Raw genomic sequence first — 23,018 nt, forward strand, 5'->3', positions numbered from 1 at the left:
ATGGTTTAGACGAAAAACTGAAACAACTTATTCATAGATATTAAACATCGTACATTTTTGAACTGTGCTTTATAGAATATATATTGTTAATATGTATTAGAATATCGTGTTCGATAAATTTGTATGCACTTTCTCTGCATGCTCACAATTTTCTATTCTTGCTTGAATTTTTTCATGCTAGCTTTCACCTTATATTGCTTTAGTTGATTTGAAAGTCACGAAAGGACACGATTGCCCCAATTAACAATACAACGATAAATAAATTTTAACTGACTGAGACTTGTGGCGCGAGATTGTTGCACATTCGACTTTTCAAAATTTCAAAATGGCGCGTTCGATTGATTGTTACGGTTAGCAAGCAGACTGTAGACTCCGTGGAATCGCGATGTATATATCGCGAAAATATCGAAGTATCGACGGATTAGCGAGAAGAGCGCTACTCCCTCTCGTAAGCAAGTAAAGAAAAGTGTATTGCTGTCAGTGTCGACGAACGAAGTTCGCTCGGCAGAGAGAAAACATTGTAAGAGTAGGGTGATCACGCTGCTCCGTATGACAAACGGGGCTGTCATATTCTACCAAAGCGTACCTTTATCCCCGAAACCTTAAAAGACATTAGCGCAACAATGGCGATGGGAAAAGGGTTTCGCGTCTACGCAAAATTAAAGCCTCATTCGATCATATTAGAACAACGAAATCGAAAGGAAACTATTCTTTTCGAATCACATGCCGTTGCTGTTCTCTGTAAGTATCTTATCGTAATTTATAATAATGATATTCTTTCACGTATCCTTGATCCTTAATCCTTTACCCTTTCTTCGTTTGAAACATACGAACCGGTATTTATTAAATACACCCCTTAATTTTTTATTCGATTTTATCTTCTGTAATTGTTTAAAAATTTTTTTGCTATTTATTATACATAGCTGTAACTGTTAATTTACAGCTCCTGAGGAGACTGAGACTTTAAAATGGAAATACACAAAATTATTAGATGCATATGGATGTTTAGGTGTATTACAATTAAATGCAGGAGAAAATACTTTATTGTATCTTGTCCTTGTAACTGGATGTTTTTCGGTTGGCAAGATAGGGGAGTCAGAAGTGTTTAGGATTACACAGACCTATTTTCTACCACTTCATTACATACAAGGCAGTGAGGATCGTGTATCTGAAGTTAGGAAAGTTCTTAATTCTGGTACATTTTACTTTTCTTGGTCTGCTAGTCATCAAGAACCCCTTGACATTACTCTTAGTGCACAAAGACGATGCAAATCTACTGTAACTGACAACAGATTCTTTTGGTTAGTGTTACATACATCCAATGATCTCTAAGTGCAATAGAAATATTTAATTTTCCTTTTATGTAATAAACAGGAATCGGATGCTATACATACATTTATTAAGATATGGTGTGGACACAAATCATTGGTTACTTAAAGCAATGTGTGGTAGTGTGGAAATTAGAACTGTATATGTTGGTCATAGACAAGCTCGAGCTGTTCTTGTATCTAGATTGAGTTGTGAACGTGCAGGCACAAGGTACATCAAATTTATTTCAAATACCAATAGGATATAGCATATACATATAATAATATTATCAACATTTATTATTTTTTTATTAACTGGCTTATCATCATGTCAATATTGAAACAGCTACATTATTTTTATCAAATTTTATCATTTTACTTTATATCAGTGATATTATATTACATAATAGCTTCACACAGTTTGTATTCATTATTTAGGTTTAATGTCAGAGGAACTAATGATGATGGACATGTAGCAAATTTTGTAGAAACAGAGCAAGTAATATATTTAGATAATGAAATAACTTCCTATGTGCAAACCAGAGGATCGGTTCCTTTGTTTTGGGAACAACCTGGTATTCAGGTTGGTTCTCATAAAGTAAAAATTTCGCGTGAATTTGAGGCTTCTGCACCAGCTTTTAATAGACATTTGAACATGATTAAACAAAGGTATGGGCAGCAAGTAATTGTAAATCTTCTTGGCTCTAGTCTGATTGGTAGCAAAGAAGGAGAAGCAATGTTGAGTCAGTTATTCCAGACTCATCATAATATGTCAGAACATAAAGACGTACCTCATATTTTATTTGACTACCATCAAGAATGTAGAGGTGGTAACATGAAGAATCTTTCAAAGCTCAAAGCAAAAGTAGAAAAATATTTAGAATCATTTTCGTTATTTTATGCTGCCGGTAACACCGTTATTCTCGAACAAAGTGGAACTATTAGAACAAATTGTCTCGATTGTTTGGACAGAACTAATTGTGTGCAAACATTCTTTGCATTGGAGATACTTGGTAAACAACTTGAATTATTAAAGTTGCTTGAGAAGCAACAGATAGTTTCAAGATTCGAAGAAGTATTTAGACAAATGTGGATCAATAATGGTAACGAAGTAAGCAAAATATACGCCGGTACTGGAGCAATTCAGGGAAGTTCGAAATTAATGGATGGTGCAAGATCTGCCGCTAGAACGATACAAAATAATTTATTAGATTCCAGTAAACAAGAAGCTATTGATATCTTGCTATTGGGATCAACGTTAAACACAGAATTAGCAGATAGAGCTCGATTACTTTTACCATCTAATATGTTACACGCTCCACCGAGCGTTCTCAGAGAAATGTATAAAAGATATAACGAATACGTAAATACGATGAACCTCAGAGTAGGCGTGGGTACTTATAACGTTAACGGAGGAAAACATTTCCGAAGTGTAGTGTACAAAGAGGTCTCCCTTGCTGACTGGTTATTAGACGCTCCACGAAAATCATCATGTAAGATCTTCTGAATACTTTCTCTAATAGTTGCATCATTTTTTACTAATTAATTATGTTACGTCTTTTCCTATAGCTCTAGTATCAGTTGAATATGACAACGTTCCTGTAGATATATTTGCGATAGGATTCGAAGAAATTGTCGACTTAAATGCTAGTAATATAATGGCTGCTAGTACTGATAATGCAAAAATTTGGGCAGAGGAATTAAAAAAAGTACTGTCACGAGATACTGAATATGTTCTGATCACCTATCAACAATTAGTTGGTGTTTGTCTCTATTTATTCATACGGCCTATGCATGCACCTTATTTAAGAGATGTAGCTGTAGACTGTGTTAAAACTGGATTAGGTGGTACAACAGGTAACAAAGGAGCTGTAGCTATTAGATGCGTATTGTATTCTACGTCGTTTTGTTTCGTTTGCGCACACTTCGCTGCTGGACAGTCTCAAGTTAACGAACGCAATGCAGATTACGCGGAAATTACGCGAAAGATTACCTTCCCCATGGGAAGAACGTTAAATACTCATGATTATGTATTTTGGTGTGGAGATTTTAATTATAGAGTCGATATGGATAAAGAAGACATGAAAGAAATGATCATAAGGAATGAATTTGATAAAATATTAAAGCATGATCAATTGTTGGTAAGCACGATCAAAGAAATACTTGATCTGAAGTATAAGGAATATGTTGAAAATTCTTCGTGACATATATTTCGAATTTAGGTACAACAGGAGCAGGGAAATGTTTTTAAAAAATTTTTGGAGGGTCCTATTACCTTTGCTCCAACATATAAGTACGATGTTTTCTCCGATGATTATGATACCAGCGAAAAATGTCGTCAGCCTGCATGGACGGATAGAGTATTGTGGAAACGCCGGAAACAAGTACCTGATATCGGTTAGTTTCATGCAACTTTAAGCAGTCATTGTTCTCGTTTACTCTTCACTTTCACTAAACCTAGTATATATATATTGGATTATTCTAGATTCACCTACAGATTGGAATCCAGGAAAATTAATTCATTACGGTAGAGCAGAATTGAAGCAAAGCGATCATCGACCGGTCATTGCCATTATCGATATAGACATTCATTGCGTTAATCCCGAGAAACGGGAACAAGTGTTCAGGGATGTTATTCAAGATTTGGGTCCTCCTGATGGCACCATAGTAGTAAAAGCAGCAGAAGAATTGGACGATATGGATAGTGTATTTGACGAAAATTTCATGATGGCACTACTACAAGACTTTTCTCATATCGGCGAAGCAATTCTCGTCAGATTTGTCGGCGAAACGATCTGGGTGACATTTAGAGACGGGCAGTGTGCTTTATCAGCAGCATGGAAAGGCATGACTCAAGTATGCGGTCAGACCTTGAAATTATCTTTAAAATCTCCGAACTGGGTACAACTAATTGAGAAAGAAATAGAGCTCTGCAGTAATACCACAGTTGGACAATTTCCTTCGAATTCTCCGATAAGGAGCCCGATGCGTTCCCAATTGGAACAATTAGAGATAGCAGAACGAGCATCTCCCAGCAGAGGTAGTCCAAACGGAGTAGTTCCACCACCCAGACCAGCTCCACCAGGTCGACCAGCTCAACCACCTAAAAGCCCGATACAAGACCGGAAACCAGGACCACGTGCTGGTGTATTCAGCGTGTTACCCAATCAATTCTCCGCCAGAGGAAGAGTGGAAGCCGAGCAGAGTGAAAGGTTATCTCCAGAATCTGCGATTTATGAAGAGATATTGGATGGATCACCCAGTTACCCGATACCAAACCGTCCACCACCACCGTTACCTCGCACAGATCCCTCGCTAGAGGCATCTAGCAGACCACCCAATTCTAAACCTCCTCCACTACCACAAAGACAAGCTCCACCTCCTCCTCAACATCCACCACCTAGTTTACCAACATTGAATGCTCCACCACCAATTCCAGCAAGAACATCAGGTGGACCACCTATTCCAGCTAGAAATCTACATTAAATGGTGGTTCATATGGTCATACCGATGCAAGTTGAATCGTTAAATGTCATTGTGTAGCAAATTATTTATAAATACCGATAGAAATTGGAAACAGTATAGATTGCTTCCGCGCAATGTTGTACAACTGTGTAGCTTACCTGAAACCTCAAGTCTATTCTGTGATTAGTCAGACGCAGATATTCGGGCACAGTAAGAATTTATGCTTCCTATCATGCACCTTCCTACAATACTTTACATGTATACAAATGTAGGATTTGGGGTTTATGGAAAATCGGAACATGTTCATAATACGCTTTTCTTTATTCGCTCTTTCACACGCAATTTTACTTTCATTCACATCCTTTAACGTTTTGAATCACTTTGCCCGTTTGGTGACCAACACTTCACGGTTTCCCCGGTGATTCGTTCGTCAGATCTAATCCATTCGTTTGTCCACACATACACATGCGCACATGCATGCACGCTTGATGACAGGTCTCCAGGTCAATGGCCAAGTACATAAGCAAAGACTATCTCAGCTAATGGATCAACAACCACGGTTGTCGCCCATGTCTATAACGAAAGAATCGGCCAAATCGACTGTCGACCGTTGTCATCCCACATAAGTTTGTTAAATACCTCAAAGAATTCATTATAGAAATGTCATAGAACATAATGCAGAGTTTACAAGAATATGTCGTTGAAAGGCTTCTTAATAATCGTTGAGATTAATGAAATCTATGCTGTAGAAGATGTCGTATGAATATAACTTTCTGAAAAATTTATCGTGGCTAAATATTGAAAAGAAAATTATTATTATTATTGTTATCTCCTATATTTCGAACAAATGAGCCACAAAAGTTATATTTTCGTGATAGATTAATTTATTTACAATTGACGTTAAAGTGATTATTGACTATGTCTATCTCCTGTTGTTACACCTTCCTATATTTTTCTAAAAAAAAAAAGAAAAAAAAAGAATAGATAATTAACATGATTTTTAAGAGTTGAAAAAAAAAATCATGATTTAAGTTTACTGCTGGTTATAACAGTAAGGAAAGTAACAGAATCGAGTAACAGTATTCTTATAAAATACTCGACATATAAGTATATATTGTATGTATAAAATATATACAGTCATTGACCAATCAATGTTCTTTTAAGTTAATGGTATATGATAAATGATAGAAGATATAAATCATTGTTGTAATAGTGTAAAAGTATGAATCAGTAAACTTCCAATTCCAAACACTGTCAGAAAGGACAAAATATTACAATATTTATTTTGTAGCTTCATGTATTGTATTATTGTACATATACATATATATAAAAATCGATGCAAGATACAAATAAATGAGATTCTATGTTTACACAACGAAAAAGACATTCTTAATTATTTTACGAAATTCGGAATAATAAGTACTTGATGTGCGAGTGTTATTATTTCTAGAATGTTCCTCTTCCAAACGTGAAATTTTGTGAGAAAATTAAATTACAAAATACAAGAGTTTCAATGATATAAAAGTAACGAAAATACATGAACTCAAAAATTTTTGTAATTGAATCATGTATTTGAAAAAGAATGTAAATAGAGATGGCTTTAGTAAAAAAGTGTTTTATAATTGATGCACGTTTTCCAAGTACACCAAATATATTCTGTTATTTACTGCTTTTTAAAATTTACTAATTTACTAACTTTACTCTATATTTCACAACAACACGAAGCACGGGAGTTTAAAAAAATATCACTTTTTAAAGAACCCTTTTTTATTTATTTCAGCAGTATAATGAGATTGTTTTTTAAATCTGTAATTAATTCTAGCATTGTCATTTGTTTGGCAGATAGAGCAATAATAACGACAGCTCTTTAAACATTATCTAAATAAGTATCAAAAAGTTTTACAAAAATGTTTATCAAATTTCATTTGTATAAATATATATACTGTAAACACAGAGAGCTGTGTCTGTCATTGAAATATGAACAATTTATTATGAGAGGAATGAATGGCTTCGAGCACTATTATGGAAATATATTTCCATTTAGTATAAACATATTTCTTTTAATGAATAAATTATATACAAAAAGATATCACTAAATTAATAGCTAACTAGTTTCTGGTTAATATACTAAATACAGTTAGCAGAGACCAAATATTTGTTCGTTTGCAAACAGCATCTGCTTTGATCAAAAATTTATCAAATATTTCAATTTAATTTACTACATAAAATAGGACAATAACTTAAAAATTGGCCTATGTATTGTAATAAAGTGTTAGGAATTTTTGCGTGAAAAAAGTACAGGTAAAAAACACATGATTTAAATTACTCCACAAATGTTACATCAAAATATTCTAAAGATTACTGGAATGCCAAAAAGAAAACATTGCATAATTGGTATACATGTTGGTATACCTGAAACATTTCTGTTTCTAACAATTCGTTTTTCAGTCTCACGTGTATCCTCTGTGCATTCACATAGGTTTATGAACCTCAGATGTCAATCTACCCTTTCTGAATTCATAGAGTATTGGAATGTTTAACTTAGTAAACCACAATTACTCAAATTGTTTTTGATTATGACATCAGTTACAGCATCAAATACAAATTGTATATTAGATGTGTCAGTGGCACATGTAAAATGTGTATAAATTTGTTTTTGATCTTTCCTTTTATTCAAATTCTCAAATTTCATTTGAATATAAGAAGCACATTCTTCATAAGTGTTGGCACCCTTATACTCTGGGAAACAAATGGTCAGTGGGCTCCTGGTAATCTTTTCTTCAAAAAGATCCTTCTTGTTTAAGAATAAAATGATTGATGTTTCAACAAACCATTTACTATTGCAGATAGAATCAAATAACTTCATTGACTCTATCATTCTATTCATTTCTTCATCCTCAGCAAGAACCAAGTCATAGCCACTTAATGCAACACAAAAAATAATAGCAGTAACCCCTTCAAAACAGTGTATCCATTTTTTTCTTTCTGATCTTTGACCACCAACATCAAACATTCTGATAAAACGGAAAAATAAATTTTAGCAATGCTGTATAGTATAAAATTAATAGAATCATTTGAAGAATAACTTACTTAAAATGTAAGCCCTTAAAAGAAAAGTTTGTTTCTACAATTCCTGTTGTTTTTACACGTGTTCTAAGGACATCTTGCTGTGTAGGAATATAATTAGGTTGTGCTATGCGGTCTAAAGCATTAAGGTAATATGCTGCCGAGTCATTAAGCTGGTATTCCCTACTACGTGTGAAACAGAGCTGTACTCCAGCGTCCTGCCATAATCGTTTCATTAATAGTGCCAGTTCCCCAGTTAACTCACCCTCCTCTGCTGCAGAAGCTAGGGTAAAGAATTGGCGTGCTATATCCTACAACACAATTAGATCTCACTAGTACTGATAAAACATGGTATGGTGCAACTAAATATAGAACATATTTATCTTGAATGTAATATATTTACCGCTTTATTAGGGTCTGCAAAGTCAATTCTAAGCTGTCCCATGGCTCTAATTATTGTCATAAGGCTTTGAACAGTGTTACTACACACTACAGGTTTATATTGTTCACATTCTTCTTTACTATAGCCAGTTTCATGGATAATTTTCATTTGTTTCACTATAGTAGACTTTCCAGATTCTCCAGCCCCTTAAAATGTAAACATTCACATGTTTAATAAAACTTTATCCTCCTATATATCGACTTGTTTGATTTTCATTTTTTTTTTCCACCAGTCAAAACCATCAATATTCATGAATGAACATCATAACTGACTCCAGTTGCAGGTGACTGAGCGGATATCCAATATGCGTTATCTAATGATTCACGCGTGACGATGATTCAAGTTTTCGGAAACTTGCCCGCGCTACACTTCCGCGATTGCGCAAATCTGATAATTAATCAGGTAACACTGCTGTTGTGGGAGAACAGTTTAAAATAAAAAACCGTACGATCAGAATGCTCGATCTTTAAAGCATAATCATCGACGAAAAAGCAAATAGAAAAAAAAGGAACGTTTCCCCGGATCTCGAGAGCCCGCCCAGTGCACCCAGATCTACTTTTACGAAGGAACCATCGAAACGTTGGAGAGACGAATATCCTATAGACAGAATCACGAACAAAGGAAAACGATGGAATAACAATGAGACGATTCTCCCCGGGGAGAAAGTACGTAAACGAAAAGAAAACGAGAAGAAATTACCAAGCAGGAGGAGCTTGACCTCACTGGCGGCCCGCTCGCCATCGGCTCTCAGATCCTTGTCGATCTTCTTCGACCTTTCCGCGGCTTCTTTCTCGCCGGTGGTGCTCACCGCGCAGCCCATCCTCACCGATGGTCCTCTCTATCTACTGGAGAAAGGACGAGCACCATGCACGGCGTCTCTATCGGATCCTCCTCGTAACAGTCGGTTATTCGCCGCCGCGCCGTGTATGACACTTGTTGCACGGACGTGTGGGAACCGCCCGCACGCGGTTCTGCTCGCATACACGCACTAACAGACACACACTCGCACGCACTTGCTCCACGTTCCTCTGTCGATGTACGTATTAACATTCGATACGTGCACACGCGCGATCTATTTTCGCGGATCGCTCGCTGGCTTGCCGTCAAAAACGATGACAATGGACCAAAACTTGACGAGCCCTGAGATACCGGCACGATCGCTTCACGTACGGATTGTATGCGATACTCCTTAGTGTGCAGGATACGGCCAGGATTCGTGGAGATCTCTCGATCACGATCAACGTCCAATCCATGCGAAGTTCCCGGTCCTTCGTGACCAATGAAAACGCTACGAGAGTGCACTCGTTCGAATTTCAGGCGCCATCTAATGTATGAAACGTGGAATCGAAGATCGAGAGGGGAACGGGAGGATCATCTTGTAACTTATTTTAGTTCGATGACTGTAACATGGAATATTTGGGCCCGCGGGCCCCGGAGGGATATATGGATTTGCGTGTAGCTACAGGGATATACTTAGTTTACTTGTGTATTCGTTGATTGAAAAAGATTAAAAAACACAGCTTACTTTCATAAATATTTACTTTGATATGATATCATTATCTAACGTATTACATCATACGTTAGAATCGTTCGTATCATTACTATATAGATAAAATGTGAAAGATCGTTGTATTTATGCTTAACACGTACTTAGCGTATATAAAAATAACCTACATCGTATTCGTGATTAAAGATTCCTTTTACCTCGATGAAATACGCGAAACAAAAGATACAGGACTCGATAATATATTTCGACAAGTAAGAGAACGTAGTAATGCGTTTGAATATATGTTGCAAATGATAAACACGAATGAAATGACAGTGCGTTAAATTGTTGCACCCGGACCCTGATCTAATTTCATCCAATTGCCACGTCCATTGGGTAGGTCTATTTATAAATTCCATTAATAACGGACGGCTAATCGTAATCGTTGCAACGTTTCACCGGACTCCATAATTTTCGAATTTGTGGGAACCCTCTTGAAGTTGTCGCGCACCCCTGAAATTACTTTAACAGGATGATCAACGAACCGACTCATCTCGATTAATCGACCGCTTTTCCCTTCGAGTTTTTCAAGTAAAATGACCTAGAAAGAGTTGAAACAAGGAAAGGGAAGAGAAAGAAGAGGAGGAGGTGGGTTGGTTAGGGTGCAAAAACAAGTCCTAAAAGCAAAACCTACCAAACCTGTATAACGCTTAATTTCTATTCTTTCACGAATAAAGGGACGTACAAGAAGGTGTACACTTTAGGACCTGTTTAACCTTAGTTAAATAAAAAAGAATCCAATTTATTTACTGATTTCATCGTTATTTTATTCTTCTTCATACATAAATGTTAAATATCTCTTAATAAATCATTTCCAATACGCTATTCAGCCTTGTTTCATCTAACAAATAAATAAATCGATCGACTTCCGGTCTCGATCGATTCAAATCTAACAGCAGTGGTTGCTTGTTTACGTTCGATACAACCACATTCGTTCGTACATCTAATCGACGACCTGATCAATTAGATCGATAATCTCGCGTGGATCGTACCATAATCATGAGATACTTGAAAATTCTAGTAAGTCTATTGTGTAAGAATCGGACGAAAAATTTAAATATTTCGATTTTCAATTTTTCCAAATTCTAATTTCACCTTGTTTTTTTAATTCGAACTTCTGTTACCTCAGCTTTTATTCGGTCTCGTCAGTTTCATCCTCGCGCAAATTTCTCTTAACGATCATTTGGACGAGAAATTGAGGCAGACGAAAATCGAAATAGCCAAGCTTCACTTACAAGAAGAACCACCAGGTACATACATACACAGAAAATGTTCACGTTAAAAATGTTTCTCAAGTAACGTTCGAATATCACATATTATAGTTGAACGAAAAGTCTACAACGTGAAATGGAATCAATTATGGCGAGAGGATCTCGACAAGGAGCAACCTTTCGTAGCGACTACTTTTGGCAAGATTCTTGTAATTCAAAGAAATCGTTTTCTAACCATTTCCTACGACGATTCGAATCGAACCACGTCGCAACAGATAATCTCACCATCGAACAACAGCGATCCTATTAAATTCGTCAGGGTATGCAAAATGAATAATTATATTCACAGTTACTCAAATTCAACGTGTGAAATTATCTAAATGAATTATCGTCGTAGAGTATCGTCTGGAAAGGTGTGCTTTATCTGCTAGTTTGTTACGGAACTGGCGAGTGCAGCGTGTACACGGGAACAGAAAATTTTCAGTTGAAACATCGACAACGAATTCAACATAAGGGATATCCTATGGACGCAACTTTCTTCGTCCGTGCCAATCGACTTTTCCTGGTGGTGGTTGATAATTCTGGCTCCTTTTTCGTACCTTCTTTGTAAGAAAATTTCGTCCTTGTCATTGATCGATAAGTAATATTAAAATAACAAATTTTTGAAGTATTACGAACAACGGTGATTGACGAAACGTCGGAATTTTATTTACCATTGGAAACATAGGGTAATATTTCAAGCAATCCAGTCGGTAAAAAGTTGAAAAGTAATAAATTTTTTTACTTTTTCGTACCTTCTTTGTACAAAAAATTCGTCGTTTTTATCGATCGATACGTAATTTAAAAAAAACAAGTTTTTGAAATATTACGAACCGTGTCTAATTGACGAAACGTCGGAATTTTATTTACCATTGGAAACATAGGGTAATATTTCAAGCAATCCGAAACTTGATAAGTAATAAATTTTTTTGTACGAAACGTAGAATATATCATTGGAGAGGAACGTACATGGATGTAATGACGGAAGTGATGACTACCGCAGCCGTATCAGTCACCACATTTAAACACAAACAATCGACGATCATAGTGTTCGCCCAAAATGATGGAAATATACCTGGAATCGGTTCCATGGTGTACGAATTTAAAGAGACCAGTCTGGATAGAATACAATTTTTACCAACTACCAATCCTACCTCTATTCATCATTACAATCACGGGAGATTTAATTTCGTTTTGATGATCAATCAACATGGACCAAGTAGTTTATTTTGGTGGGATGGTTGGTCTTCTTTCGTATTATTTCTCTATCTCTTTCTAACTATTGATCTGTGAAGAATATTCTAAAGATAGTTCTTCTAGGACACGAATTATTACATTGGCAAGATGTTTCGAAAATCACAGCGCCAAGTTTGGTTCACGTCGTGAGCATCAACGAGGACACTTTCTTCTTTGTTGGCCAGGGAGTAAGCTTACATTAGCGATCGATGATTGAAATCGTTTTTGCAAATTTTTTTTACTAATTTTCAATTGTAATTGATCACAGAATACCTTGCAATTGTACAAGTTTGAAAACGCATCGAATTGCAATTTCATACATTCCGTAAAATTGCCCACTGGAATGTTTCTGATCGACATACAAACTCGAGTCGAAAAATCCACGTTAATCATGATGCTGGTCACTATGAACGGCGACCAAGTTTATGGCGTAGAATCATGGAACTTACACATCAAAGAAATTCCTTCTGGTTAAATATTCTACGTAAAGTAACGCATACTTTTCCAACCCTTTCGTGATCGATGAAACGTATAATTAAAAATTTTTATTAATTTACATAATTCGAATAAAAATTGATCCGAATTTAGGTGAATAAGTAAGAAATTGAAAAAAGAAAATAATTCAATCACGAAAGGGTGCAAAACGATTCTTCACTTCAACGAGTGTATAATATACTTTCAGATCGTTCGATCAAGGAAAGTGATATTTTATCGAAACATCTGGCAGAGCTGGTTGAGATGTTAAAACGAAGAAAGCCACTCGTGGAAAAAGCTGAAGCTTCTTGGCCGTATCTTTTCCCAGTTGATGAAGATTTAACGATATCGGAGTCTCTAGTCTTGCCAAGTTTGGAACTGGATTCAGGAACCGTGAAAAATATCGACATCTTCGTTGATGAAGACATCCTTACGCCTCGAGAGCTCGAGAACAAATTTGAGAAGTTGAACAGCGAAATTGACGATGTTTTAACGATGTCTAAAAAACTTTTAACTTCCGGTAACATGAATTCTCTGAATGGAGACATCGTCGTCGATGGTGATGCGTTTATCGATCAGCTGGAGATCGATAGTATGCACGTGGATTTTTTAAACGACGTTGATACGCACTCGAACGATGTTGATACGCATTCGAACGATGTTAACTCGAACGACACAGAAGAATCTTCGATTTCGTTGAAGAGTGGAAATATCACTGTAGAGAACGTTCAAGTAGATTCTATTTGCGGAATTCCATTCCGATGTAAGCTGAAATATATCTAAATTCTCAATGGATCGAAAATATTGCCTACCTAATGCAATGTTCTTTTAGATTGGTCTCTGAACGATGATACATCGAAAATGCAGATAGACGTGGAACCAGATAAAATGAAATTTTCAAACGACACTGTATACTTAAATTCAGACATATCTGTGTCAAATTTAAACGTGACTAGATTAAACGGCACGGATATCGATGGATTGTTCAACGAATTATTCATTATCAATCACAATCAAAAAATCAAAGGTAGATTTTACGAAACTATTTGAAACGGAGGGTTGATAATTTGACAAATTTTTTTTAGGGAACATCACGTATAGCAATACGATAGAAATACACAATCTGACGGTACAAACGTTGAACGGAAAACCGTGGAAGGATTACATGAATGCTAGAACCGATCAAAGTTTCGACTATTTTATCATGAAACCGCTTCAGGTGGAAAATTTGCACGCAGATTTCATAAACGGAGTTCCCGTTTCCCAAGCAGCACGAGTATCGACCGAGAACGTGATCAAAGGTGGTGCATTAAATCGAGCGAATTTTTGTAACGATTCATAAAAATATTCTATTTCACAGGGGAGGTAAAAATTGCGAATGTGAAAGTGACGGACAAGCTGACGGTAGATTCGCGTTTCAAAGTACCGGAAAGACAGTCTCAAATCTACTCTAACGTGACGATTCGTGGTAACTTGAGAATAGGCACTCTCGATCTGGACAAATACACGAGGATCTTTTTGAACAACGAAGAGATCCATTTGAAAAATATCCTCGACAACTATTGGACGAAATCGACCGATCAAGTGATCAAAGACGATATCGTATTCGAGAAGAATTTAATCGTAGATCGTCTAAATAGCAAGTACTTAAACGGATTCACCGAGGAAGAATTTTTGTACACTACCGTGACAAATATACCGGAGAATTTCCGAAACTTACACTTTGAAAATGTCCACGTGGACGATATGTTGTTCGTGGCAGGAGAGAACGATAGTTTGTTCGACATCGCCCCCGAATCTGTAACGATCCGTGAAAAATTGCACGTGAAAAATCTTCACGCGAACCAATTGTTCGCTAATTTATTCAACGGCCTCTCTACGGACGATATTTCAAATGGAAAACAGTCGCACAGTTTTCCAGAGAACACGAGTTTCCCAAGGATCGAAGCTAAGCATGTGAACGTCGATAAGTTGAATTTTCTCTTCTTCAACGACGAGGATGAGGCTAATTTGCTGAAGAACGCGAGGAACGTTGGCAAAGTACTGAAAAGGAAGTTCACGAAGACTGGAGAATTTCACGGAGGGAATCTTACCGTTGAGAGAATCAACGATATCGAAATAGGGAAGCTTGCATGGTTGAAAAATAGAAAGATGTCCGATTTGAAGAATTTGGTGATAAATGGTAGTTTGACGGTGAATGGTAATTTACAGGTCGATCAAATTGACAATCAACCAGCGATGATTTATCTACAGAACATGCCTGAAGAATATATCGTGTTTGATAAAAATATAACAATGGACGAATTGATCGTGGAAAATGTTACGTTGAAATCTCTGAATGGCCACGATGTGAACGATCTTTTCGAACATTTCCTGTCGAAATCTAAGGAACAAGTTGTTCCTGGAAATTTCTCTTTCCACAAAATTACCGCTGATAACGTCCAGACTAATTTCATCAACGATCGAAACACCTCGAAATTGATCTGGATCGACGAGCCTCTGTTTCTAACAGGAGACGTTACGTTCGAGGATTTATTTGTAGAAGGGGATGTCGTGACAGAAACTCTAAACGGACGTGACGTGAATGAGGTAAAATTTTGTTAGAAATACAATTCCAACACCGAAATAAATTCCTCTCCTGAGTAAAAAGTAATCGATATTTTTTCACCCATCCAAATGGGAATACCCGCTACTTAATTTGTCGCGAGGCAACGGTACTTTTCGCGGCCGCGATTCATCATAAAATCGTGTCGCGAGTTCCGTGCACCGTACAACAGTGTTCAATTATTCCATCAATTTATTGCAGTAAAAACGTGTCAGTAACGAGAATTGCTGATTTAAGAGTGGATGGAAATATCTATTGGGACGTTCCTTCTACCAATTCTGCTTCGTTGTCGTACCTTTTCGAAAATGCTGTGACCAAAGATACGAATCAGACTATTCGAGGCGATGTGATCTTCGAGAAGGATGTTTCAGCGTCAACGATAAGAGGAGAATGGAAAGAGATCGATGATATACGTGGTATCGTTGAGGACACCGTGCTCGATGATGGAAATATCGTTGAAATAAGCGGTCGGAAGATTTTCAAAGAGAACCTCAATGTTGATAATTTATTGGTAACAGGGAACATTGATATTCCTGTAATTAACAATGTGAATATTCTGGAATTGAACGATTCTGCAGTGAGAAAAGATCGAAACGAGACGATTACCGGATCGATCACTTTCCTCGACGATGTCGCTGTTAACAAAATTCTCGTTAACGATAGCAATCATAATGTTCCTTTGAAACAGTTTGTTCTGATGACAGACATCCTACCCCCTAACGTGTTTTTCAACAATCTCGTTGTAAATAATGTGTTTTTGAAAAATTTCGATGGGATAGATTTTAACGAATTTTTGAGAAATCGTGTCACCATTGATGGAGATCACGAGATACTTGGCGATGTACAATTCAATGGTGTTATCGAAGTAATAGGTATACAATTTTATTTAGATTAATGGAAGCTGAAATTTAAGCTGAAGTATTATTCACGATCTATAGGATCATATTGTTCTTAGGAAACGCGAATGTATCGAGAATCAACGACATCGATCCCTTCGATTTGGTGCTAAATGGTACAACGGAAACGCAAGTGATATCGGGTTCGAAGATCTTCGAGGAAGATGTGATAGTGAACGGCAACATTTATGCACCGTTTGTCAATGGCGTGAATCTTTCCTCGGAATACTCTGATGGCATACAAAACGACGAAGACGTAGAAATAATTGGAGACTTGGTACGATCACTCCTTTCGAGTATCCACAATTATTGAACATTTTTACTTTTTCAAAATCGGAGGAAAAAGCTGAAAGATACGTTTATGTATATCCTCTGAAAAAATTGAAACTTTTCGTTTCGTAGTTACTTGAGAAAAAAATTCCTCAAAATACCGAAGCCTTTTTTTATTTTCTATTAGTGTGACGTCCACACAGCAGTTTTAAAAATGTGAAATTTCCTATTTACAGATTTTCGAGTCGAAAGTGAAGGTTCCAGAAAACGTATCCGTTTCGAATTCAGTGAACGGTGTACGTTTGCCCGCTGTTCTCGATGATTTACAAAATGAAACGCATCGAACTCTCCAAATGTTCACGCGGAACGAGACCAAAATGGAGGAGAGCATTTCGCAATCTTCCTTAATTTCACGGAGTATGAGAAATATTTTCGCGTACTTGGAAACCGAGGAAAATTTAAAGATACAAGTTCCTAACGTTAAAAAAGTCGACGTTGTTTATTACGAGCAAATCACGAAATTGAACATGTTCGGGGAAGAACCCGGATCATTTTGCGGACTTCCCGACACTTGTTCCTGCCCGACTGAATACGTAGCTGAATTCACGAAAGACGGTTGTCACGTTCGACGAACGAACAATAGTAAAATAGTACGAAATTATCACGAGTTGCATAGTACGTTCGGTGTAAACGTGATAACGAACACGGTTTCCTACAGTCCCGAATGTACTTCGAAAAATATCGAGAACGAGTTGATCACGATTTCGTGGATGAAGTCGGATCTAATCGATACAGGAGACGTGTTAGCTAATGTAAAGAAAACGTCTCCGGATTTTCGAGGATTTGTAAAAGATGCAAAAGTTTTCATGTCGCATGAAAGTATGTGATTGAAATTTTATCGAATCGATTAACTCTCTTTGTGTAATATATTTTAAAATGATACGATACGTTTATATGTATATACATATTAGATGCAGCATTCGTGGTACTAGCAGTTTACTATGACACATTCTTGGCAACACACCGTACGGATTCTGTGATCTATAAGATCGACTTCGAGAAGAATGTTCTATCGTTACATCAAAAACTTCCCACAGATGGTGCTTGGGCTGTTGAAGTTTTTAAGACGAATCATCGTGATTTATACCTTCTCCTAGGCTGTTTTGGCGACTCTGAAAAGTCTTTTCTGTATAAATTAGACGGGAACACTTCTCAAGTATACTTTTTTTTTTTATTAATTATTTCGAAGAAATATTTCGGTTAACGGTACTAAAATGTTTCCTTTTTTTAGTTTGAAACATTGAGAACTTTTGGAGGCAAAACGCGTAATGTGAAAACCCTGTTCCAAGAACAGGACCGTTTCGTTTTGTTGGACGATTTCGATACGAACGCGATAAACATATTTCAGTACGATTTGGAATTCGATAATTTTAATAATTATCAAAGTCTCTTTCATGATTCGCGGATCGATAGTGTAGAATGCTTCTACTCTGATGGTAAGAACATATATATATATTTCTTTTTTAATTATTTTTAATGACATTTTCATTTGACATTTTAGAGTTTGGTCTGAGCGATTCTTTTATCATCGTCACGACAGAGAACGATCAGTTTTACATTTACGAATACATGTACGCCGAAGTAAGTCTATATTTACCTTATTTGTTGAAGCAATATGACTAGTAGGGTCAGTTTCATAAAATGATCATTTTTTAGAAATTCCAACTGAAGTTACATCATCGAATGGATAATTTACAAACGATGGTACCGTTCTATTATTTAGAGAATCACTATGTCTTTACGGGCACAAGCATGAACAGCACGATACTGCGAGTCGTAAAACAGGGGCCACGTTAAAAAATTTTACAATGGTCTTAATACGCGAATTTATCTACCACTGTTAATGTACTACGTTTATCTGTAAACCGGTATATACATACTATATACATTATATACGATGTAATGTAAAGTATATCGAAACATATTTATGTATATTTATAATATAAAACTGTACACGGGTGGGGAATAGTTAATACATTTGTAGTACTTAGTAATATATGCACAGTGACGTCCCGTTACTGTGAATGAAACATCTCGGTTTAACAATTTAGACGATACTATCTAGAAGCAGATTTAATATTAACCGAATTGCGCCAGCGCAATTCCGACGGAAGGACTGAAATTCAATTCGTTCGTTTCCGCAAAAAAAGATTCAAGGGACAACCAGATGGAATAAAATTATCTCACGTACATATAAGCAGTTATATATCGTAATAGCAAACAGTTTCCCGGAACGGACATAATAGTATTGTACAAGTTTCTGTATCCGACGGACAAACAAAACGTTAAGGTTCCGCTATTTCACGAAGTGGAAGCCATTGAAATACATTGAAGTTTCTTCGTTGTTGCTGAGTGAACACTACATTTAACGTTTCAAGGTATATTCAATCGCAAAGAGTCCCTTTTTTACACCTGAATCGATCCAAAATATCGTATAGCTGAAAACTTGTAACGAAACTGTCAGTGTATCGTTTCGTCGTAGTTCGACAACTTTTGTTCGTCTTGAGTTAACCCCAGGGGATTCATAGTTGATTTATAATCGTATGTAATTTAACTCGTTTAATATAATTATGATAAACGAAGCATTGTAATCAACTTGAAACGATCGTAAATATGATCGATGAAATTTAATTCCGCTTTTTTTTATCCGGCACGTTTCGTTGGTTATGTCAATCCAGGATGAATTGGCGAAATAATATTTCATAATTTACTAACACAATACTTGCAATGTTATCGCAATTGAATGTGTTAAAATAATGATTACGTTTCTGCTTTGTTCAAAGCCTATTGTTTTTTATGAGAAATTATGAGTAATCGGATAATTATTTTGAGGTTATGACACGTATCGAAACTTTTCCGTTAGCGAGTGATAGTAAAAAAAAATCTATGTTTTCGTCATTATTATAATGTAACGCATATTGTGTTATAATTAATTTTATTGTTTCAGACATAACGGTTCCTTCGAGGCAGTGATGGCTGTCAAGGGGCTGGTAGCAGCAATTGTTCAATTTTTAACCCAACAATTACAGGAAGGTGATATTACCGAAGAGTCTCGGGAGAGTCTCGAAGTGGCGATACAATGTTTAGAAAGTGCTTACAATGTACAAGCATCTGATACTCCTGCAAATTTTAACTTATATGAAATATATAAGTCTACTGCAGAAAAGGATAAACCTCCAGTGGCTGCAGAATCTACCGCACAAGCAAAAGTTACTCCACAAGCAAAAGCTGAAGCTGAAAGATTGAAGAATGAAGGAAATAATTTCATGAAAGCTGATAAACATATAGAAGCTCTTCTGAATTACACAAAGTATATACTTTTTATTTGAGAATAAGATAAGCAACATTATGTATATCTATATAATGTTTTTCTTTTAGAGCAATTGAATTAGATGGCCACAATGCAGTGTATTATTGCAACCGTGCTGCAGCATATAGTAAAATCGGCAACCATCAACAAGCAATTAAAAATTGTCTTACTGCATTGTCTATTGATCCTTCCTATAGCAAAGCATATGGTCGTTTAGGTTTAGCATATTCCAGTATGGAAAAACATAAAGAAGCTAAAGAAAGCTATCAGAAAGCTTTAGAAATGGAGCCTGACAATGAAAGTTATAAAAACAATTTAAAAGTAGCAGAAGAGAAGTTAGCTCAACAAGGCACTAGCAACACAGGATTAGGTGGGGGTGCATTTCCAGGCAATGATCTTAGTTCACTTTTGAGTAATCCTGCTCTTATGAACATGGCACGTCACATGTTAACTAACCCAGCACTTCAGAATATGGTGAGCAATTTTATGGTTGGACAGGTAGAACAAGGAGGGCCCATGGACGCCCTTATAGAAGCGTAAGTGTTGTTGACATTTACCAACTTTTTATTATACAATATCTTGTGCAAGTATATTGCATTTCAATATTTTATAGTAGTCAACAGTTTGCGCGACAATTACATAACGCTAATCCCGAATTGATTGAATCTTTGAGACGGCAAATGGGAGGAAATTCAAATGATCCTGATCCACCACAAGAAAATTAAAAGAACTGTGATTGTGACATATTATAAAGATTCTACACAAAATGGAAGTAACTAAATTTAATTGAAACATATAATAGCTATTAGCCAGTGCCTATCCCTTTTTCATATGCAGACAAACAAAAAATTATAACTCTAACTTACATTACAACTGCCTTAAAATCATATTCATATATATATATGTATGAATATATAAATGTATATGTATATATGTATGTGTGTATATATATACACATATAAATATATATACATCTATATATATATTTTTTTATGGAATATGAAAATACAAAAAACTGGAAATATTTAAAACAAGCATGTATATAATTAGAAAAAAGCATTCTAAATATACAACAAATTGAATAATTAAACATTTTTCAAATGTTTACATTTTTTATTTGTATTGTTTATTTAATCATTTGGTAAATGTCTTATATCACATATAAACTTCAACAAAAGAATAATTACTATAAAATAAAAAATACATTCTTAATCCAACAAGTGTATATTATATTTTTTAAAAATAGGATAAACCTGAAAGCTTTATCTTGACGTTCGATATGTTCTTCTAAATTGATAGTATGCATACGTCAATTCTGCGTAAATTACACAGTGACATCATTCTTATTTGGCACGTATGAAGCGCGCGTATAAACACACACATTTTTATATTTCGTGCTCTAATTTATTTTCCGTGTGTGTTTGTAAATTCATATTTAGTCGTATGCCATTTGCTTCTGCAGATGAGTATCACCATTGGTAAGTCCATTTCAACTGGTGAGTTTTTTTATCCCATTATAAGATAGACGCACGACATTCGAATTTCCATCAAATCGATATATTCAGCAAAAAATACCACTCACAACGAAATAGTGTTATTAAATTCCTTACGAAAGTGTTTTGTTCTTTTTTTTTGCTACTGGCTAAATTTAATTTTTCAGGCGCGTTTGCATTGTCGCGAGAATCATCTATATCGTATGTTACACCATCTGCAAGAACACGCGAGTACATATAGTATTATATCTATTACACGAACTACACATACAATCTGTTGTGTTTATGTTTTTCAAAATGGAAGATAATGTTTATATTATGAAAAATACAATGATTATAGTAAAAGTTAAACAAATTTTTGAACACACTCGACCGTAAACGCAGATATTTTATGCTAGTTATCAGTTTCGTTCATGGTTATAAATTTTCACGTGTTACATACCAGGGGCGCTGGGTGACGAGTTGCGATGCAGCATTATTTACATATTTTCCAACCCTTTCCGTCATTCACCCACAAATACATCTGAGAAACATGATGCGTGCGCAAAGTCCCTCCACAGGTTCGTGACGTGCGCGGTGGCGCATGATTCGCCGGTTTCGGAGTACCGCTCAGGAACGTGTCACTCGGTGACACAAAAGCTATTTATTATTTTCTTTTTTAAAAAAGATTATTACAATTAAACCCGCTTTCATTTAAATCCTTAGCAATGACAGTTAATTTTCTGAAGCATACTGTCTACGTTATTAATATGCTTGTAATACTATAATATTGGCGTTGCAGATAACAGCGCAGTAAAAGAACTACTACAGTACCGCGTACGTTCAAAAACTTCATGCGTCATTTAATACAAAATTAACAAATAGTAATATCTTTTCAATTAAAAAGAGACATTTATTGTCAATAGTTAGAGTCATATCGTTCTATTAGTACGTACCTTAAGCTCTTTATAATTTTTCTAATCTAAAAACGAATTGGAAATAATACGTATTGTTTGACGAATGCCGATATAAAGCTGTAAAATACGTGAGAAGAGTGTTGAAAATTTGAGGGCGTTCCATGTTTGTAAAATAAGCATAGGGGCCTCTGAATGGTCGACACGTCCCTGAGTATAATGCCCCCCCTCACTACTCGATTGCCGCACACTCAACAGATTGAGGTGTGGCCATCGAGGGCAGCCATCTTCTTGACTTTCTGTCGCTTAACATTTCAGGTAAATACGCAATTATTTCTTAAGTAATACAGATTGGAGTGGTGCGAGAGTGTGCTGTGCTGCGTGCCCGGGTGGTTAAAGCGTGCCGCATATCGGTTTGTTAACGGCGCAACCGGGAACTCCGTGTGTCAAGGAGGGAAAAAAAACCTCTCCTCCTCCCGTGATATAGAGAGAGGGCCGAGGGAGTGCCATGCGTTACGAATCCACAGCATCTTCGCATGACGACCGTTTAGTTCAACATACGAGAAGCCACACGCTGTCCGCCGCGGCTGAATTCGATCACTGATTTTGGGATCGCTTGTACCAGTTCAAGTACGACCTGGGCTTTAGTTCAGTATGTAAATCGTCCCCACAGGCTCTAGACCCCTGCGTCGCTATCCTGTCGCA

The 23,018-nt window shown here is 36.2% G+C and overlaps 5 protein-coding genes across 15 annotated transcripts in view; 4 read left to right on the forward strand and 1 right to left on the reverse strand.

The window, feature by feature from the left end:
• Positions 1-423: 423 nt before the first annotated feature.
• LOC108579938 (synaptojanin-1) lies at positions 424-5,387 on the forward strand. Its single transcript, XM_017943573.1, has 7 exons — positions 424-741; positions 944-1,301; positions 1,375-1,539; positions 1,746-2,800; positions 2,877-3,448; positions 3,530-3,704; positions 3,793-5,387. Exons 1-7 carry the CDS (start codon positions 624-626, stop codon positions 4,791-4,793), a joined length of 3,444 nt encoding a protein of 1,147 aa, XP_017799062.1. The 5' UTR covers positions 424-623; the 3' UTR covers positions 4,794-5,387.
• A 1,851-nt stretch (positions 5,388-7,238) lies between these two features.
• On the reverse strand, positions 7,239-9,100 carry LOC108579928 (guanine nucleotide-binding protein G(i) subunit alpha). Its single transcript, XM_017943562.1, has 4 exons — positions 8,980-9,100; positions 8,242-8,426; positions 7,863-8,149; positions 7,239-7,786 (listed from the first exon to the last, which is right to left on the reverse strand). Exons 1-4 carry the CDS (start codon positions 9,098-9,100, stop codon positions 7,309-7,311), a joined length of 1,071 nt encoding a protein of 356 aa, XP_017799051.1. The 3' UTR covers positions 7,239-7,308.
• Positions 9,101-10,825: 1,725 nt separating this feature from the next.
• On the forward strand, positions 10,826-18,414 carry LOC108579858. Its single transcript, XM_017943479.1, has 18 exons — positions 10,826-10,846; positions 10,956-11,076; positions 11,149-11,357; positions 11,435-11,643; positions 12,021-12,316; positions 12,397-12,500; positions 12,581-12,782; positions 12,995-13,549; positions 13,619-13,813; positions 13,872-14,087; positions 14,147-15,375; positions 15,564-16,263; positions 16,347-16,564; positions 16,794-17,436; positions 17,529-17,773; positions 17,849-18,053; positions 18,119-18,198; positions 18,274-18,414. The coding sequence occupies exons 1-18, from the start codon at positions 10,826-10,828 to the stop codon at positions 18,412-18,414; spliced, it is 5,589 nt and encodes a 1,862-aa protein (XP_017798968.1).
• A 223-nt stretch (positions 18,415-18,637) lies between these two features.
• On the forward strand, positions 18,638-20,764 carry LOC108580023 (small glutamine-rich tetratricopeptide repeat-containing protein alpha-like). Of its 4 annotated transcripts, none has more exons than XM_017943676.1 (4): positions 18,638-18,995; positions 19,565-19,927; positions 19,996-20,463; positions 20,541-20,764. In XM_017943676.1, exons 2-4 carry the CDS (start codon positions 19,590-19,592, stop codon positions 20,650-20,652), a joined length of 918 nt encoding a protein of 305 aa, XP_017799165.1. In that variant the 5' UTR covers positions 18,638-18,995; positions 19,565-19,589; the 3' UTR covers positions 20,653-20,764. The 4 variants fall into 4 exon arrangements, with proteins under 4 accessions (XP_017799165.1, XP_017799167.1, XP_017799164.1 ...); XM_017943678.1 differs by lacking the exon at positions 18,638-18,995 and adding an exon at positions 19,034-19,158; XM_017943675.1 differs by lacking the exon at positions 18,638-18,995 and having other exon boundaries at positions 19,558-19,927.
• A 551-nt stretch (positions 20,765-21,315) lies between these two features.
• Positions 21,316-23,018, forward strand: part of LOC108579926 (ras-like GTP-binding protein Rho1) — a 6,151-nt gene continuing 4,448 nt past the window's right edge. For 2 of the 8 annotated variants that reach the window (XM_017943551.1, XM_017943552.1), the window contains exon 1: positions 22,584-22,631. Coding sequence is in view for 2 of the 8 variants with exons in the window: in XM_017943554.1 (XP_017799043.1) it covers positions 21,390-21,423 (34 nt within the window). In the remaining 6 variants the exon portion in view is untranslated. The other 6 variants (XM_017943550.1, XM_017943558.1, XM_017943554.1 and 3 more) reach the window with 5 other exon arrangements.

This window comes from Habropoda laboriosa, unplaced genomic scaffold (assembly GCF_001263275.1).
Source record: "Habropoda laboriosa isolate 0110345459 unplaced genomic scaffold, ASM126327v1 scaffold2, whole genome shotgun sequence".
NCBI classification, from domain to species: Eukaryota; Metazoa; Arthropoda; class Insecta; order Hymenoptera; family Apidae; genus Habropoda; species Habropoda laboriosa.

Coding starts and splice junctions, on each gene's coding strand:
- LOC108579928 (XM_017943562.1), bottom strand. CDS start 9,100: ATGGGCTGCGCGGTGAGCACCACCGGCGAGAAAGAAGCCGCGGAAAGG. Junction 8,427..8,979: donor GGTCAAGCTCCTCCTGCTTG/GTAATTTCTTCT, acceptor TTACATTTTAAG/GGGCTGGAGAATCTGGAAAG. Junction 8,150..8,241: donor TTGCAGACCCTAATAAAGCG/GTAAATATATTA, acceptor ATTGTGTTGTAG/GATATAGCACGCCAATTCTT.
- LOC108579858 (XM_017943479.1), top strand. CDS start 10,826: ATGAGATACTTGAAAATTCTA. Junction 11,077..11,148: donor CTTACAAGAAGAACCACCAG/GTACATACATAC, acceptor CACATATTATAG/TTGAACGAAAAGTCTACAAC. Junction 14,088..14,146: donor GACCGAGAACGTGATCAAAG/GTGGTGCATTAA, acceptor TCTATTTCACAG/GGGAGGTAAAAATTGCGAAT.
- LOC108580023 (XM_017943676.1), top strand. CDS start 19,590: ATGGCTGTCAAGGGGCTGGTAGCAGCAATTGTTCAATTTTTAACCCAA. Junction 19,928..19,995: donor GCTCTTCTGAATTACACAAA/GTATATACTTTT, acceptor TTTTTCTTTTAG/AGCAATTGAATTAGATGGCC. Junction 20,464..20,540: donor ATGGACGCCCTTATAGAAGC/GTAAGTGTTGTT, acceptor AATATTTTATAG/TAGTCAACAGTTTGCGCGAC.
- LOC108579938 (XM_017943573.1), top strand. CDS start 624: ATGGCGATGGGAAAAGGGTTTCGCGTCTACGCAAAATTAAAGCCTCAT. Junction 3,449..3,529: donor TAAAGCATGATCAATTGTTG/GTAAGCACGATC, acceptor TTTCGAATTTAG/GTACAACAGGAGCAGGGAAA. Junction 3,705..3,792: donor GAAACAAGTACCTGATATCG/GTTAGTTTCATG, acceptor GGATTATTCTAG/ATTCACCTACAGATTGGAAT.